The sequence below is a fragment of the Prionailurus viverrinus genome, chromosome D4 (assembly GCF_022837055.1).
Source record: "Prionailurus viverrinus isolate Anna chromosome D4, UM_Priviv_1.0, whole genome shotgun sequence".
Classification (NCBI taxonomy): Eukaryota; Metazoa; Chordata; class Mammalia; order Carnivora; family Felidae; genus Prionailurus; species Prionailurus viverrinus.
Window position 1 is genome coordinate 11,432,161 of NC_062573.1, and position 18,928 is coordinate 11,451,088.

Consider the following 18,928-nt stretch of genomic DNA (forward strand, 5'->3'; position numbering starts at 1 on the left):
CTCACAGGATGAATCTCGTGGAGGATGGGCTGCCAGCTGGTAGGGGCAGGAAGGAGGCAAGAACTTCCCGATGGGCATTGGTCTGCTCTCCGGCCACAGCAGGTAAAATCGGGGGTGTCCGGGGGCTCTGGTGCTTAGCCAGAAGTGGACGTGGGTTCTGGAGTCAGCACTGCTGACACGTCTCATGACTCGTTCTGCTCCCACCACGTGCAGCTGGTGACAGGGAACAGCAGGTCCTACTTGCTGTGTGTCTTTCAAAGCGTGCGTCTTCTCCATGTCCTGTCGTAGGGCGCCTCCACCGTGCTTGTCTGGGGTGCTGCAAAACCCCATAACATACTAACACACTCCTTCCCTCCGTCCTTGTTCCTTTTTCAGCTCACTCTCTAGCGTGTGTCCAGGCCATCTTTCTAAAGCTCCGGTCAGAAAGTATTTCTCTCCTGCTGAAACCCCTGCAGTGGGTCGTCTTGCCCTCAGAATAAAGCCTGCATTCCTGGGGTGCCTGGGTGGCTCAGGCGGTTAATTAAGCATCTGACTTCCGCTCAGGTCATGATCTCACGGTTTGGGAGTTTCAGTCCCACATCGGGTTCGGTGCTGACTCTCAGCTCAGAGAGTGGAACCTCGAGTCTGCTTCTGATTGTGTGTCTCCCTCTCTCTCTGCCCCTCCCCTGCTCGCTCACTCACTCTCTCTCAAAAATCAATAAACAGTAAAAAAATTATAAAAAATAAAATAAAGCCCACGTCTCTTAGCATCACTTGGAAGACTGGTAAGAGCTGGTCTGTTTATGTGCCCCTCTCCAGCCCGTCTTTGCATTTTAGTCAATGCTTTTACATCTTGAATCTTGGCTTCTTTCAATTTGCAGAATGTGCCATGTGAGTGTTTACCTCCTCTCTCTCTCTCTCTCCTTCTGAGACACACACACACACACACACACACACACACACACCACTTCAGACTTCTGCACATGCTATTCTTTCTGCCCGGACCCCATTTTCATTCTTCGCTCTTTCCCTGGATGACCCCTCCCAATCAGTCAAGGCTCACCTTCTCCAGGCAGCCTTCCCACCTTGCCCACTCTGTGTTAAGTGCCCCTCCTCTCTACCCCCTTATTCTCTGAACCTCCCTGCTGTGAATCTTAAACTTTATAACTCTAACCTATAACTGTCTCTTTAAACAACAAAAGATTTAAACATTTTTCCCACTACAAGTCAGTTATGCAAAACAGTGTAGTCTTAATTTTCTACAGCTGAAATAATCTTTTCCTCAAGTTTCCATTTCACTTATAGCAAAAAAAAAAAGTATTTCAGGTTACCAATGAAGGATACAGAACATCCTCTTTAGAGGAAGTACTTAGTCTGTTCAAAGTTGAACTCCTCCCCAGCCAACCCTGCCTTTTCTTCACCAAGCAGTCTCCCCCCACCTCCACGAGGCCTCAGGATGCATGGTGTACTAGATCCTTGCTTGGAGTCACTATGTGGATTTCTTACTTGAGCGTGGCTCTGTGCCCTTGCACTGGCATCCGTTAGGATGTGGATGGTCTTGGGTAGTCTTTTGAGGAAGGATATGTTGTCAGAATATACTGCCACAGTCCAGAGTCATGAGGTCCCCACACTCTGAAGCCCCTTTGTTCTAATCTCAGGTCTGCTTCCCCATCCCTGCCTCCGTGCAAGCAGGGGGTTAGGACAGGAAGTCTTGTCAGCTTTATTATGTCTGCCCTGTAGGTGCAGGAATCAGAGGCTGACTTCCAGGCTCTTGCTCAGCTCCTGCTGCCCTCTCATGGGAGCTTCCATGGCTCGTTGGATAGAGGGGCTCCCCAGCTCCCCAGACTAATCCCTGATCTGAAGCAGCAGGCCCCAGTGTCCCTGCTCACCTGCTCTGGGACTTTTCCCAAACACTTGTTAGTATCTTCAGCATTTGTAGACGCTGCCCTCGAGGCCGGGGTGGATGGGGAGGCGGTGCTGCCTTCCAAAAGACCAGAAAGGGGTTGTCTACCCTTGGGTATGAGCTCCTGGCCCCCCTAGCCTTCTCTTCTCAGCAATCCAGCACAGCACTGATGGCAGAAAGAAGGGTTTTCTCCTTCCTTTTCCTGTCTGGTGGGAACTCCCCTGAGGTCATAGCCTGCACCATCTATACATTAAAATAAGACACTATGATTTGAGTCGGTCAGGCCTGGCTTTGATATATAAGGGGACCTTCACTTTTAGCACAGGCTGGCTTTGGAAACTCTTGTCTAGCTCAAGACACTACAAAGTCATCTTTGAGATGCAAAGCTGAGCAATGACCCCCTTTCTTGTCCAGATGATGTCTTCCCTTCTACCTAAGGGATGAATGCTTTTGATTGAGCGGGCAGGGTGCCGTAGACAAATGTGATTTATGGGGAATGAAAAATACTTCACTTGAACCTCTTCAAAACCATTATTCACCTTGCACACTTATCTAGAAGCATTTTACACATGTGTCTCCTACTAGGATGTGGGAGCTTAAGGACAGAGAATGTCTGTTTTGTCATTGTATTTCCAAGGCCTGGTATGTAATAATGAAAATTCATTGAATATTTGAATGAATGAATGAATGAATGAATGAAAGGTTGAATGTAAGAATGACTCAGTGCAGCACCTGAGCAGAGAATGTAAACAAAGACCCATAGTTAAGAAGTAGATCACAGAACAAAGTTTCTAACTGCTCCCCAAGAAGAGCAGAGTTGGAGGCTGGGTATGGACAGATGTCAGCATCAGTTTCAACAACACTGGTCCCTGTGACTCCAGAACATACAGAGTGCCTGTAGAATCAAGCCTAATACCTCTTAATCTACACTTCAGAGAAGCCCAAGTATTTTTACCAGCTGCTCACCCACCCAGAGGTGGGGAGTGGCTTCCCCAGACCCCCCAGTTAGACAGTGACAGAGCCAAGATGAGAGCACATGTCCTGGCTCGTTGATCACACAGGAAACCACATCTCAGCCAAAAACACCACTCTCATTTGACAGAAAGCCTCAGTTTAGGCGTAGGTGAGGGATACGGCATGGTTTAAACCAGGTGTGATGTCCTCAGTGGTGCTGGGGGTTGACTGCCACCCTTTTAGGAGGCCTTGGGCAGCCTGGGGAGAGCCAGAAATGGTGGAGAGAGCCACTCCCTGCAGACTCAACAGCTTGCAGGCCACGGCTCCTCGCCTTCCCTCCACTGAGGAAGAGCTGCAGACAGTGCTGGCTGGCTCTGGGATGATTTACTTCCCTGAAATGCCTCAATTTAAATGCTAATTTCCCCAGAACTGAGGGGTGATCGGCTCTTGCATGCTGGTGGCTGTGTATTAATGTATCCAAAACACTTACACATATTCTTAAATTGGGGCAGGAGGGAGGGAAGACCTCAGGTAGGCTGGGGAGGGTGGCGGAGGAGCCCAGCCTCCCCTGCTTGCTGTTCTTGTCAGCATGGCTGATGGGAGGGAAGCTAGACAAGGTGCATACTCCATGGAAATACTCTGTAGCTTTGAGTCAGGAGGTCCTTTGCAGGTGGCATGGTGGGTGAAGAGGCCTGCCTCTCACCTCTGCACACAACTGAACAGATGCTTACGGGGCTTCTACTAGGAGTAGTCACTGTCTCAGGTGCTCTGAGGCTCTTGAAGAGATTCAGAATCTAGTGTGGGGTTCCGGAAATGGGATCATCACTAAAGATCACTTTACAAATGAATCTTCCTTTCAGCCCCTGGAAGTCAGACCTCTTACTTCCATTTTACAGGTGAGGTCACTAAGACTCATAAAATGGAAGTGACCCCCCCCCCAAGGTCACACAGCCAGCATTTGGATCCATGTCTGCAGGACTTTTGAGCCCTTGCCTTTTCCACCACCAGACCCCAAGGCCACTTCTGGGATCTATTCATGAGCAAGATGCATGAGGGAAAAGTGATAGGAAGGTTTTATTGCATCTGGGGAAAATCGAGATGATTACATGGAAGAGGAGGTGGGTTTTTAACTTGGCCTCTTGCCTCCTGTTGACATCCTTCAGCCCACCCCACCTGCTGCATCCCCACCCCAGTGGGAATGCACACACGTACACATGTGTTCATCCAGTGTGGGAGGTCTGACCAACCCCTGCTTAGACAGACCACCATTTCCCATCGGGTCCCCAGCAGCTGGGTGTGGCTGGAGCCCCTGGCTCCTATCTGAGCTCCAGAGGAACCAGGGTGCCATGCAGTTAGGAAGAGGAAGAAAGTAGGGTTTGAAGCTCCATGGGGACAGGCTGGAGTTTTAGACTTAGATTCCCAAGATCCCTTCAATCCAGTGTTCAGTAAGTACACACTTTGTATGCAGTTTGCACTGGGGAGGCAGGTAGTCTTGGCCCCCATGGAGCTCACAGTTTAACAGGCAGGGTAGGTCTCAAGGAAGGTCCCCGGGAGCACATCTACGGGTAGGAGTTGAGAAGCTCTTCATGGAAGGAAAGATACTATGGGATAGCATAACAGGAGAACTGTCCTGGCAGTAATGTGTAGCCCGAATGATAAGCAGGTGATAGCCAGGTGCACGGGGCAGGGACCTTTCCAGAGAGAGGGCAAACCCCCAGTGGGCCCTTTGTAGGAAGTGAGTATGCCCTGTAAGAGGAACTTAAGGGCGGTCAGTGCGGCTGGAGAAGAGCAGACCAGGGGACAGGGGTCAAAACATAAGGCAGGAGGTAGGCAGAGGCTAGATTTCGAAGACCTTTCAGACCTTCCTACATGCCCTGCGTTCTCTCTGATCCTTGTGAATGGAGGCACCTCCCTGTTTCCTGCTGGGCCCCGGTGTGCAGATCAGTCCCTGAAACTTGAGAGACCCTAATAAATGTGGAACAAGTGAGATCTCGTACCTCCAGGGCCCTCCTGAGTGCCCAGAGCCCAGGATCTGCTATTTTTAAAAGTTGATTAATCATTTCCAGGGGTGCCTGGGTAGCTTAGTCAGGTAAGCAACCAACTCTTGATTTCCACTCAGGTCATGATCTCACGGTTAGCGAGTTCAAGTCCCGCACTGTCAGTGCGGAGCCTGGTTGAAATTCTCCCTCTCCCCCTCTTTCTTTGCCCCTTCAGCACTCTCTCTCAAAATAAATTTTAAAAAAGCTTAAAAAAAAGTTAATGAAGTATTTTCATATAATATCAGCTGAGATTGATTCATGGATATTTGGGGGGAGATACTTGTCTAAAGAAACTGTGACCCTGTCCCAGTTTGAAACATGACATCCACTCACATACACATACAGACACACCCGTGGGCACGAGAGAGCATCCACTCTGGCGGTAAAAGGGCAGAACTGACTGGTCTCAGGTTATACCAGGGATCAAGAGCATGGCCTTTGGATTGATCCATTGGGCAGGTGTTTACCAAGTGCAAAGCACTAAGCTGGGAACCTCCCCGTTGGCTACAAGTGGTCTTGGCCCCTTCCAGCTTCCTAACTGTGGACATGTGGGACAGGTTCCTTAACCTCCCTGAGGGCCCATTTCTTTATTTACAAGATGGGGGTAATACTACTTGTCTCCTAGAGGTCTCATGCGGTTAAAATCACACACTCACACACACACACACACACACACACACACACACACGCACACACACTATTTAGGGCATAGCTGATGATCAACAAATAGGATCGATAAATATTACTCATTCTCCTTCCCATCTTCCTATCTTTGGGATCAGTTGCCTTACAGTTTTTTGTTTGTTTGTTTGTTTTTGTTTTTGTTTTTGTTTTTCTATACACACGTACACACAAGCTATGAGAATCAGAATTCACTTTCTGGCAATTGAATTTAACCAGCACCCCGCCGGCCTCCCGCGTCCCTTTTGCAGGTGGGTGGATTCTGAAGCAGCCGTCTGGGTTCTGTCTGCGGTTCTGGGCCCAGGGGAACTTCCTGGCGCCTGCTCTTCCCATCTGAGTTTTTGTACCTCCCGAGAGAGCCCAGGAGATATGAAAGCCCTGGGCGCCCTCTGCTGGCAACGGCCACAGAGGACTGTGGCCATCCCCAGGCGGTGGCGGCAAAGGGGCCCCTTTCTGAGGGACAGACCTTGGTCTTACCATCCCCTGCTTCGCCCCTGCCTCCCTCCCTCCCAGCCTTCACACTGGCCCTCAACCTCCCACCCCTGCATCTTCCCCTTCTTCCTCACATGCTTCCTCAACATCCTCCCTGCTTCCCCAAAGCTTCGGGAGAAAACCTTCCTCTAGGAACACAGAGCATATGAGACCCCCCCACCTCCACCCCACCATCCCGAGGCTGCCTTTCATTGTCCCTGTGGGGTCAGATCTACCCACCGAGTGAAGCCTGGCTTACACAGAAGGCAGAGGGATGTGGAGTGAAGAGGGTGTCTCTGTCTCTGTCTCTGTCTCTAAAAGCAGTGCCAGAGAAGATGGAGACCCTGGATGGTAAAGTGAGAAAACATAAGCTTGCTTTCAGATCCCTCTTCTCCAGTGCACTCTGTGTAAGTTCTGGAAGGTACTGCATGCCTCAAAGCCTCTACTTCTGCATTGGCTGAGTGAGCACCCAGCTCATGGCGATGCAGTGAAGATGGGTGAGGTCACTTGGAGACCAGAGCAGCTGGTTCGGTCAAGTCGTAACGAGCAGCACGCTCCTTCTCTTGGCCATGGCCTGTCTGGGCTCAGTGTACCCAGGGGTGCTACTGCTCTGCTGGCTTTGACAGTTCCCTGCACCTGAGCAGTAGTGAGGACTGGGAGCCTTGGGGCCAGACCACCTGGGACCTCCAACTGTGTTGTGCTTCATCTGTTCAGCCTCTGAAGTGAGGGTCCTAACAGCACCGACCTCATAGGGTTGGGAGAAGATAAATGTACCTGGAACCGTGCCTGGTACGTGGTAGGTGCTCAATAAAAGGTTATTCTTATTGTCTGTTGCTGTTTCTCATTAAGGCAGATCGAACAGCTTTTCTGACCCTCACTTTACAGATGGGAAATCTGAAGTTTGAGCGGTTTGCTCCAGGTTAAGCAGTGAGGTGTGGTGTGGTGTGGGCAGAACTGGAGCCCAGTCTCCAGAGCCGCTGGCACCTTCTCACTCGTGCCCATACCTACGCTTGAAACAGGTGCTTGGGTCTCGTGGAGATGGGTCCCAGAAGCATCCAGCCCACCCAGAATTCCTGATCACTGGGCCCCAGTGGCTGCTCCGCATGGCTCATTTGTCGTCTCCCCCACTAGGCTGGGAAGATCTAGAAAAGTGGGGGAGAATCCGATCTCTCTGAATCTCTCGGCCCAGCTCAGGGCTCCACCCAGAGTGTGAGCTCAGCTGACCTGGGCATGCAGACACCCTCCACCCTGCCGTTTCTTTGTGGGGAGATCTGTATCACCACAGGCCACCTCACAAGGGACACAGAAGGAAACTTAGGCCCTCAGACCCTGGCGAGTGTTAACGTGCCCCTTTAGGGGCACTCCCATCGCCCCAGAAGTCCCTCTTTTTCTATTCGCATGGCTGTTCCACACACCCAGGCTTTCAAACGGATCATACGCCAACCACAAACACCTAGGTGGAAGCCACGATCATGGCACATGCATAGACTTAAACAAGTATAGCTCCCGAGACAGACAGGGGTACGCCCACACAGGCACACAAAATAGCATGCCTCAGTGCACCAGCGTGGACCTAGAAACTCATTGTCATGCACACACGTGTTTAGCAGACACTCCCAGGCCCAGCTGCCAACTTTCCCAAGTGTGCAATCAACAGACCTGGGTTCAAACCCCAACACCCACCACCTCTTCACTCTGCGCCCCGTGTTTTGATCATCTGGGAAAAGAATGTAATCATAACTGTCTTGTGGGGTTGCTGTGAGCATTAAGTGATAAAATGTATGTAAAGCACTTAGCCAGACCCTAGCAAATTCTGAGGATTGGACACAATGTGAGAGATGATGATGACGAAGATACTGGCAATGCTGAGTATGTTGAAAATGGGGCTAACGTCTCTTACCCTGGACTCCTCAGGGGTCAGGATACAGGGGAGGGGTTCCCTACATGAATGAATCGTTGGGGGGGCTTCACAGGTGCCTAGGGTGAGGTGCGCAGCAGGGACAGGGAGTACAGACAGGAAGTGACCCAGCCCTGCCCCCACGTTTGTACAGCTGCTTTTGAACTGCTCAAGAGATCCAGGCTTCAAAGGCATTGCCTTGGCATCCCTATCTTTGTTTTCCTCTTCCTGATTTTCATTTCAAAGTTGCCCTTTCCAGGGGGCACAGTGAAGTGATAAACACCCTCCTCCTTTTCTTCTTCTCCTCCCCCTCCTCCTCCTTCTCCTCTCCAGATTGTGATTAGTGTCTCAGATTCTGAGCTTTTCTGAATATGGAGGGACCTCAAATGTCAGATTTTAATACCATCCATGCCAAGTGGCTGTCAGATTCCCTGCTTGCACACTCTCAAGAACAGGAAGCTCACCACCTGGCTTGGCAAGCTGTTCTAGTGTTAGGCAGGTCTGTTGCATGAAAGATTGAAGGCTCCCCCCATGGGATGCACTGTTAGTACCCCGCCTGCCCAAAAGACTACCTCTGTTCAGGGTTCAGTCCCCCAAGGTCTGTCTTCTGTTCCCTGCAATGGACCTGCAAGGAAGGAATAGAGGCATCTGATGAAACCAGGGCAGGAGAAAGAGCATGAGCCTGGAATTGGGTGGGGAGAGTGGGGAGGGGTGGGTCTGGGAGCAAGTGGCTCCCTTTCTCTAGGCCTCAGTTTCCCCATCTGTAAAAGGAGGCGTGTGATCCAAAAGATGCCTTAGGACACTTCCACTTGAGCACACTCACACCCATTCTTTGCAGCCTTCCTTTCTCCAGCTCAACCCTGCCCCTGTTCCTCCAAGCACTCCAGGCTGTCCCCAGTTGCCTCACATTCTAGCTCACCACTGTCATTGCTTATGCAAGGAGATGTTTAGCAGCCAAATACACAGTTTGTAGAGCCTCAGACGGTGTCTTAAGCAATTGGCAGCTTTATCCCATTAAGTGTTTACAACAACCCTGAGATCTCACTTCATAGCAAGGAAACTGAGGTTCTGGGTGGAACAGTAGCTTCCTCAGGATTGTGCATCTAGTGGATGGCGGGCCAGGACTCGAGCCCTAGCCTGCAGGAGTCTAGAGCCTGTGATTAGCACCGAGTGCTCTGAGCCGGGACTCGGGGAGCCAGAGGCGAAGGGCAAGGACAGCCGCCCACTCGAGAGTCTCTCTGATCTGACTACAAGAGCCCGGCCCTCCTACCCTGCAGCCCCCAGCAGCCTCCACGTTCTCATTCTGGCGGTCTTTCTGCTCCTCTCCACAGGGAGAACAACTTCATCAAGGACTTCCCTCAGCTGGCCGATGGGCTGTTGGTGATCCCACTGCCGGTGGAGGAGCAGTGCCGGGGGGTCCTCTCCGAGCCCCTCCCGGACCTCCAGCTGCTCACTGGTAAGCCACACATGCCACACCCCTCCCCGCCACTCTGACCGCACACCTGCTGTTCTGGTGCCTGTCAGTCCTCAGCAAGTCCAAGACGGGCCTCCTCCTTCATGAAAGACAGAGTGCAAAAGGGACCTGCCATTTGGGGGGTGGAGGGGGAGGGGAGGCTTCTGCTATGGTCTGTGCAGAGCTAGGGGGATTCCCTGAGACTCCAGCCTCTGATCTGGGCCAAGACGTACTCTCTTAGCAAATTTCAAGTATGCTAACTCTAGGCACCGTGCTGTGCCTTCGATCCGCAGAATTTATTCATCCCACATAACTGAACCTTTGTACCTTTGACCAGCGTCTCTCCATTTCCCCCTAACCCTCAACCATTCTACTCTCTGCTTTTATGAGTTCAGCTTTTTCAGATTCTACATAAAAGCGAAATCGTGCAGTATTTGTCTTTCTGCGTCTAGCTTATTTCACTAGGTTTATTTTTAAATCGTGCTAAAGTAACATCACTGGCCCTCTCTACCAGGAGTCTCCCTCACTTGAAAGCACTTGTTACACAACTTGATTTTGAATATGGGCGCTGAGCCATCCTGTGGGGTGGGTATTATTTTCCCCATTATACAGATGAAGAATCCAGACTCAGAGAGGTGATGGGATCAGCCCAAGGTCACAGAGCACGCCTACCAGGATGAGAACCAGGTTCCACCGCCCTGAGTCTTCTGCCCTATTCACTCTGCTCTGCAGCCCCCCAACCCCCACCCCTCCCTCTCCTTCTCCCCCTCTTCTGCAGGCTCTCCTGGGACTCTGTATCTTCTGTCCCACCCAGGATGCCCTTCTGCTCCCCCTCATCTTCTCCCAGGTCCTCTCCTACCTTTTTTGGAGGGACTTTCCTAAGATGTACAGGCCCTTGTTCTGCTTTTGTGATACAGTGGTTGGGGATCTCAACCACTACCCGCAGAGAATGGTCATCCTCACAGGTGATTGCACCCTCTCACTGAGAAGGAAACTGTCCCCCAAGGAAGACCACACAGTGTGGCCAACTTTGGTTCCTAGCCCCCTCTACCACGTGCAAGCTGGAACCTCCACAGCCTTTCCAATAAAGTGGCACGGACGGAGCAGAGGACCCAAGTCATGTGTGCTTCAGGTCTCCAGGGGCCATACACTGCGCACGTCTTCATCTCTGTAACCCTGCAAGGGTCATTGTCCCCTTTCAAGGGCACAGGATTTCTTTCTGATTAGAGAACTCATTTAACTGGTCCAAGGCCACATGACCAGTCCACAGTCGAGTCAGGATTTAAGCCCAGTGGGTGTTGACTCCAAAGCTGATGCCGTATCCACTATCCTACATCACCTTCCTGACCTGTCCTACTTCAAAAAGAGCCCAGATGTAGATCAGATGAAATCATATATCTAAAAATGCTTTGTAAAATCTGTCTAAAAACTGCTGTGCCTTCCTTAATTTTAGATTTTCATAAGATCATAGGATTTCAGAGCTCACCGAGACTGTCAAGGGCATCTCGTCTAGTCCTCCTTACCAATGAAGAGATCAGATCTGTAATATCTCCACTGAGTAATGATCCCTCTTGGATACTCTCAGTCACAGGGAGTTCACCACCCCTTAAAGCAGACATCACCATGGTCTGTGGGGAGGGGCTGTTCTTTAATGGAAAAGCACAGGCATTGACCTGTGTGTCCTTGGGCATTTCCCTCTCTGAGCCTCAGTTTCTTCTTCTGAGATATGGGGTGTAAGAGCTATTCTTCAGCACCGTGGTGAGTACTGGAGATCGTAGGTGTAAAATGCTCAGTGCATTGTGCTTCTGTATTAGTGGTACAAATTATTAGGATTGTTTGTTTTGACATGAGGATCTCTGGAGGCATCCTAATAAGGGAACTGTTATATTTCTAGAGTTAACAACAACAACAACAACAAAAAACTTACCAGGAAAAAGCCCATCTTTTGGTGGGGATCTAGGATAGAGTCAGATAACATGGACGTCAAGGATGAGTAAGGACCAAGGATGAGCCATACCCTTACAATTGGGTATAGGATGCAAGTGAGCAAGTGAGACAGTAAATAAGTGTTTGTTGAGAGCCTGTTATGGTCCAGGCTCTGTTCTTGGCTCTGCAGGAGTGCAGATAATAAAGACCATGGCCTTGGGGTGCCTGGGTAGCTTAGTCGGTTATGCACCTGACTCTTGTTTCCACTCAGGTCATGATCTCCAGGTTTGGGAGTTGGAGCCCTGCATCAGGCTCTGTGCTGACAGCGCAGAGTCTGCTTGGGATTCTTTCTCTCTCTCTCTCTCTCTCTCTCTCTCTCTCTCTCTCTTTCAAAATAAATAAATAAACATTAAAAAAAATCTCCTTGACCTCAAGAAGCTAACACTCCACTAGAGGAGCTTATATTCCAGGATGGACTCCAGGAAGGACCAGAGATGGAGGGAAGTGAAGGGCAGAGCGATAATAATGACTATGGGGAGGTCCAACAATGTGGGGAGAGGCAAAAATGATGGCTTTATAAGTTTCATGATAATCAAAAGACGTAGCATTTGTTTTCCCTTTGGACGCCATGTCATCCAGTGAATGAACTGTGTCCACAGCCTGCATTCAGATGCTTTGCCTCCCTCTCTTGAAGATGGGCCCCCGTCGCCAATCCCCACTCCAAGCCTGTTCTGAATCCGGACGGGCGCAAACAGATGGGGCAGAGGCTACCTGGATGCAGGTGCCTAGTCTTCCTGTGCAGACTGTTTGCTCCTGCCTGACTCAAAACACAGCATCTCCTTCATCCCCCACCCCTACCCATTCTCCTTCTCTTTGCAGCCTCTCCAGAGGAAGGACAGGACAGGCAGAGCAGATAAACAGAGAGGACATATTTATCACAAAACAACCCCACTCCAGTAGACATATATTTGGAGATCATGAATATTTTACTTTAAAATGAAAGCTTCGGAAAAAAAATTATGTTATTCCTGAAAAGTCTAAGGAGGAAAAAAAAAAGTTGACAGTAATGGACAACTTTAATACTGCAGTAATGTCCAGGAAGAAATCATTGGTTCCAATGAGATTCTCATTTTAATCTTGGTATCAGACATCTCTTTAAGTGCCTCCTCACCAGGGGACAAGAGAAAAGGACAGAAAATGTGCCTGCCATTTGCAGAGGATACATAACAACAATAATATTAACTGCTGATGTGACTAGCATTTCTTTTCCATGTATTTTTTTCCTGATTAAAAAAAAGAGAGAGTTTTCAGTGCTAAGAGCAGAAAGTTTAGAAAATGCAAATAGATATAAATCAGAATACAAGAATCGTTTATACACCCACCACCTAGAGTTAACCATTTGCTAACACTGTGCTGGTTTCGTCTTTGTTTATTCTTTGTCTATACCTGTGTTTTCCAAAATGCATTCTATGGAACATGAGTTCCAGTGAACCCTCTATGAAAATGGGATTCCTTGGTCAAAAAAGTTTGCAAAATGCTACCTTAAGTAGTACAGTACCCACACTGCTACCTTCCTAGAGCTCTAGAATGCATGTTAATCTAGTCAAGGTGCCAAGAAATTATCACAGATTAAAAAAAAAATTTTTTTTAATGCTTAGTTTTTAGAGACAGAGTGTGAGTGGGGGAGGGGCAGAGATAGAGGGAGGCACAGAATCCAAAGCAGGCTCCAGGCTCTGAGCTGTCAGCACAGAGCCCGATGTGGGGCTCTAACTCACCAACCTTGAGGTCATGACCTGAGCCAAAGTCGGTCTCTTCACCGACCGAGCCACCCAAGTGCCCCAGAAATTACCCAGAGTTTTTAAAATCTTGCTTAATTTCATTTAGCTCGGTCTTACTTGAAATGTGAGCCTTTATGTATGTGCATGTGTGTCTTATGTGATACCGATGTTCACCCCATGTTTCCATGTTAGAAAACAGTGGTCCAAACAGGGGTCAGCCAACAGAAAGAGCCAGATAGTGAATGTGCTAGGCTCTACAGGAAGCTCTGTGGCACCTGCTGAGAACAGCTGTCATCCTGTGAAAGCAGCCATAGGTGATACGCAGAGGACGGGCTGTGGTCACTGACCCTGTGCCTGCATGTACAGCATTGACAGGTTCCCACAGGACTCCACTTCTGTTATCTTATTTGAGTCTCCTGAGGCATCTATGAAGTAAGGTCAGCATAGGTAGCCATAGTATCAGTGGGGAAACCGAGGCACTGAGATGTCTAATTTCCCATGGCAAGGTGCCAGCAGGATTACGTGGAATCATAAATCTGCTTTTGCTTGCTTATAAGCTGTTGGGCAGAGAAAAAGCAGGATTGGGGTTGAGATCAGAGGCCAGGAAGAGGCCTGGAGGCAGATCCAGATAAAGCTGTTGGCCCCAGTGAGAGCCCGCACGTCAAGGCAAGCATCTACCTATTTAGAAGGGGCCATTACACAGCAGGGCTGCAGGCTGGGGGTTTTGGTGAGTGTTCTCTAAGTGCTGACCTCCCCTTCTTATTCTGTCCCCCAGGAGACATCAGGTATGACGAGGCCATGGGTTACCCTATGGTGCAGCAGTGGCGGGTCCGAAGCAACCTCTACCGCGTGAAGCTCAGCACCATCACCCTCTCGTCAGGTGAGGACCACCTCTCAGGCAGCCAGGGGGCTTGGTGCAATTCAGCACATGTGCCCAACGGCTTAGGGGGTGCCAGGCCCTGGGCTGGCACTGGGGATGCTGAGGGAATGAGACCATGACCTCCCTGCCATGAAGGAGCCCACAGGGAGGGGGTGCAGACAAGCAGACAGACAGTGAGACCCTTATGTTTCAGTTGGTTCAATGCAACAGTGGGGCAGCAGTGCCCCAGAGGAGGGAGCTGTCTGCTCTGAGGAGTCCGAGCGGCTTCCTGGAGGAAGGGGTATCATAGCAGTATGGGGAAGGGTGAGTGGGAGATGGGGTAAATGACAATCTAAGTCACAATTATGTTCTGTGTATGTCAGGCCTGTGGATTATAAATTCTTCTGAGGCACTGGTTCCTCTGGTCTCTCCTGGATGATTTCCTTTCCTGTCCAACTCCTAGACAGCAATAACACATACCCCTGCAACACATGGGCACATATACTGCCCATGCTCTACCCGCACAAACCCTGTGTTTCAGTTGATGAGGCACAATTTATAGTTCTCAAAATGGGCCATGTTCTTTCATGCCTCTGTGCCTTTGCACATGCTGTTCCCTCTGTCTGGATCTCCTGGCCCAGGGAACACATCATGCAGTGCTGCAAGACCCCTCCTGTGTTCTCTATTCCCCTCAGAGTAACTCCGGATATTCCCTGTGAGCACCTGTATTAAAGCACTAACAAGTGCTAGATGCATATCTGAGTCTTGTCTGTCTTCTCCCCTGACCCAAGAACTGTGGGTAGGGTGTAGGCCCTGTTCTTTCCGGTATCCTCTATTGTATTCTCTGTAACTAACAGAGAATCAACACATTGTTGGCACTCTTGTTTGATAAAGGAATTAAAAAAAAAAAAAAAGGAAAACTGGAAAATTCAGAGTGAATGAAAGTTTCTGGAAAAATGGGGTTTTGTACCCCGGCTGTTACTCATAACGCTACCACTGAATGATTGTCCCTGTGTCTCCTACTTACTGCCACATCTTTTCTTATCTTTTTCAATATCACTTTGTTCACGAGCAACACGGAACTCTTTTAGTCTAGGAATCAGGGGACTTTCCCATCTGGGAAGTACAAATAGTGATTCTTGCTGATGTTGGCTAAGTCCTTTCTAATGATTTTTTTTTTTTTTTATCTTAGGACTTCTATCAGTCCTGAAAGGAAGGCATTATTTATCCCATTTTTTTCCAGATCAGGAAACTGAGGGTCAGAGAGGTTAAGTAACTTGCCCAAGGTCACACTAGGAAGTGGCCAAACAGGAGCAGAGCAGGGATTTGATTAGTTTTGTTTGCCTGGATAAAGAGCCACAGGTCATCTCCATGGTGTTGTTATTTATTATTTAAGAGAAATGATCTCATCATTAACACTGCTGCATTAATTACCCAGTTGTATGAGTTAACAGATTGATGGAGAGGGGTTGTCCTAATCAAACAGCCATTCTTTTGAGGCATGTTTCTGTTTTCCCTACCACCCACACTCTTGCACGGCACTTGTGAATGAGACTGCGATGTTTGTGTTAAAACTACAAAGGTGTATCAGCTTTAATTAATCAATAATGATGCTCCTGGGAACCCCTTGTAAATCAAGTGTTGGCAAACTGCAGCTCATTTCTACTGTTGGAGAAGGGCTTGCTTGCTGTTTTACATTGTACTTTCATGCGGCCTAGAATCCACTGCTCTTGGAAGAATGGTGGTTGGTGTCCCCGCCTTGTCCCAGGACCTGTGCCCTGTACCGGGGTGGGGCGGGGGTGGGGAAGGACGCCTTTCCAGGCTCAAAGACGAGTGGACTAGTTTCTGCGGTCAAGGTGGCGCCCCCTGGCGGTGCAGAGTGTAGGTGCGGCTGGCCAGGACTGTGTGAATGGTTTCTTGGGAGGGTGGGGGTGACGGCGACTTCGTGCACTGGGAGGACATAGGGAAGAAGTGGGGAGGCCATTCCAGGTGGGTGGTGGTGTGAATGTGTATGGGTGTTGCGTGTCGGGGGATGTACGTGAAGAAAGGATGGTGGAGATCTCAGGTCACATTTAGGAGAAATCAGAAGGCTGATTTGGCTGGATGTAAAGCCTGATGTAGGTGGCTCATGGGAGATGCCCTTGGAGGCCTGGAATACCAGGTAAGGTCACTGGACTGGTCATCTAGTAGCAGGAAGGAGCCCACGCAGGACTTAAGGCTCTTGGAAGCACAGCTTGGTGACCTGCCTGCCGGGGGAAGGTGAGGGGGGGGGACAGCAGTTGCTGAGTGATTGCTGTGCAGGCACCATGCTGGGCACTGAGGACCTAGGTCTCTTTGGCACAGGACTAAGGACAGTAGAGCAGCAAAGGAAGCCCTTGGCCTTGTCAGGAGAGAGAACATACCACTGTTTTGGGAAGGCAAAGGCAGAGGCAGAAGGGAAAGTAGTGTTATAGGAAGCTAAGCCAGGGATCAAATCTTAGCACGCAGAGTATCTGCTGAGCCTAGGCCAGTGCAGCCCCGGGGCTCCAGCCATGGAGAGTTCAAGCCCTGGGTGACTGGATGCCGCGGGAAGTGCATATGCTTTGCAGTGAGAGCAGAAGGGGCTGGGAATCCTAGCTCCTCTGGCTGGAAGACCAAGGAAATGATTTATAGTCTGAGAATTTGATTTGCTCACATACACAGCGGGGGGTGCCCTGTTGGGGCCTAAACTAAATTGGACAAAGTGGGCGAAACAGTGAGCAGTGTGCTTGGTACACATTAGTTGCTCGGGACAGACATCAACTTTGATTTCCTGATCATGACTTTCAGGTCCCATGATCTAGGTTGCCAGGCTTTTGGCCTTACTCCGCTGTTGTTCCCTTCTCAGTTGTGGGTCCACCAGAGGGACCGACCTTTGCCGTGTGAGTGAAGGGGAACTTGTCGCGTATGTTCAGACCAGTGCAGCCAGCAGGCTGATGTGGTGGTGAGGGATAAGTCACCAAACCTGGCTGGAAAGAGCCCCCTGCCACTTACAGTTTGGCAGCCACTGGCCTCCCAAATCTGACCACCTCCCCCTGCTCCTCCTCTGTCCAGGCTTCACCAACGTCCTCAAGATCCTGACCAGGGAGAGCAGCCGGGAGGAGCTGCTCTCCTTCATCCAGCACTATGGCTCCCACTACATCGCAGAGGCCCTCTATGGCTCCGAGCTCACCTGTATCATTCACTTTCCCAGCAAGAAGGTCCAGCAGCAGCTGTGGCTCCAGTATCAGAAAGGTAAGCCTGCAAGTGCTTGCTGAAGTTGGCAGCTGGGTGGAGTGTGGAGGTAAGGCTCCTACAGGCTAAATCCTGGCTCTGTCTTGTACAGGGTGTGTGCCCTTTGGCGGTCCCCGCCCCTCTCTGGGCTTCCTTGTACCACTGACCCTATAAGGGGCCGTATGATGATATCTCAGGATTCTTCCAGTTCAGGCATTTTCTGAGGCTGTAAGGTGGTGGTCAGCACTCCAGAACTCTGGTCTTCTCCCGCAGGCTCCTTGTTCCCAGCTCTCTCCCCTTGAAACAACTGTTGGGGAAGAGTTAGAGGGGTGGGAGTGGTGTCTCCTTGACCCCTTCTTCTCTCCAGTCTGCTTGGAAGCCTGGCAGCCATCACTTTGTGTCTGAGGGCACAGTTTCAAGTCTGTCCCACGGAGGGCCTTCTGTCCTCAGGGAGGGTCACCAGATCTTATCTCCCTTCAATCCTCAGCTGTTACCAGAGTTGGAACTCTCCAGATCAGATGCAGGAGACCAGTCTCCACCACCCCACCTGGGGAACTTCATTCCCTTCCCACCTCAGTTTTCCCTTCCTATGAAATGGGCACTTTAGCTGTTCTTGTCTGCCTCCCACATTAAAGGGTAGTAGTTTGTGCAGCAGCATTTTGAGAAAGACAGGCATATGGCATACATGAATGAGGTATGTTAACAGGCCTGTGTATTCACATCCCCATTTCACAGGGGAGAAAATGCGTCTCAGTTGTGCCAAGTCAAGTGCCCAGAGATACACAGCTAATAAGTAGCAGGGCGAGAATTGCTTCCTGTTAGCGTTCGTTACTGTTAGCATCGATCAACTGAGAAAGAAGAGTTCTCGATGGACGATGGACGGAAAGGGTGGGGAGCGATGTTAAACATGTGCTTGCACCGTCGCCACATGGCTCAGCTCTGTCTCAAGAACCAGATCAGCCGTAACCCTCAAACCCGCAGAACGTGGGGGCCACCAGGGACCTTACACGTCTCGCTGGGCTTAGCAACCCAAGTTTGCAGTTGGGAAAACTAAGGCCCAGAGGGAGGAGGAAGCTTGCTTAGCATCACAGAGCTCCGCTGGGTGGGCCAAGACGAAGTGGGGTGCTTCAAGCTCCCCATCAAGGGTTTTGCATGCCGCCCCTCCTCCCTGACTGGATGGTGCCCCACTGCACCTACATTTGCCATCTCTAGAACTTTTCCTTCTGTCCTGGGGCCTTGAGACCCCCACCATAGTCTCACCTCTCCCTGCCTCCTGTGTACAACTGTGTGGGCCACAGGGTGGTTTATAGACGCGGGGGACATAATTGAGTTGTCTGGGAATAGCTCTGTTTTATGGCTGTGACAATGACGGTCTTTAAGGAAGTGCATTAAATCAATAGAAGTCTCGTTGTCCTCCCCTATAAATAACGTGACACATCATTAAGCAGGGCAATAAGCTTCAGGACTTTGAAGTAATACAATTAGGTTATGTTTATAAAAAGCTTCGCTCACTGTGGCCGCCGAACTAACTCGCCTCGGCCCGCGTTTGGGGCCTGGGACAGCAGTCTCATGCTAAGTGCCATGTCAGCTGCTTCCAGGCCCTGGACTGTTGCACTCCAGAAAATCCCACTCCTCATACAGTGAATGCATGGACTCTGTTGCAAGTCAGATGGTTTGGGGGCAGAGAGGAGGCCTGAAAGGGCATCTGGGGGCCCCTTTAAGACTCCAGAGTCTTCGGGTTTGCCACAGACTTGCTG

At 50.1% G+C, this 18,928-nt stretch overlaps 1 protein-coding gene across 5 annotated transcripts in view; it reads left to right on the forward strand.

Annotated features, from left to right (window-relative positions):
• Nucleotides 1-18,928, forward strand: part of ASTN2 (astrotactin 2) — an 876,392-nt gene that overhangs the window by 622,865 nt on the left and 234,599 nt on the right. For all 5 annotated transcript variants that reach the window (XM_047831063.1, XM_047831064.1, XM_047831066.1 and 2 more), the window contains 3 exons: nt 9,256-9,380; nt 13,857-13,961; nt 17,013-17,192. In XM_047831063.1, the coding sequence (XP_047687019.1) occupies nt 9,256-9,380; nt 13,857-13,961; nt 17,013-17,192 (410 nt within the window). The remainder of the gene's footprint in view (nt 1-9,255; nt 9,381-13,856; nt 13,962-17,012; nt 17,193-18,928) is intronic.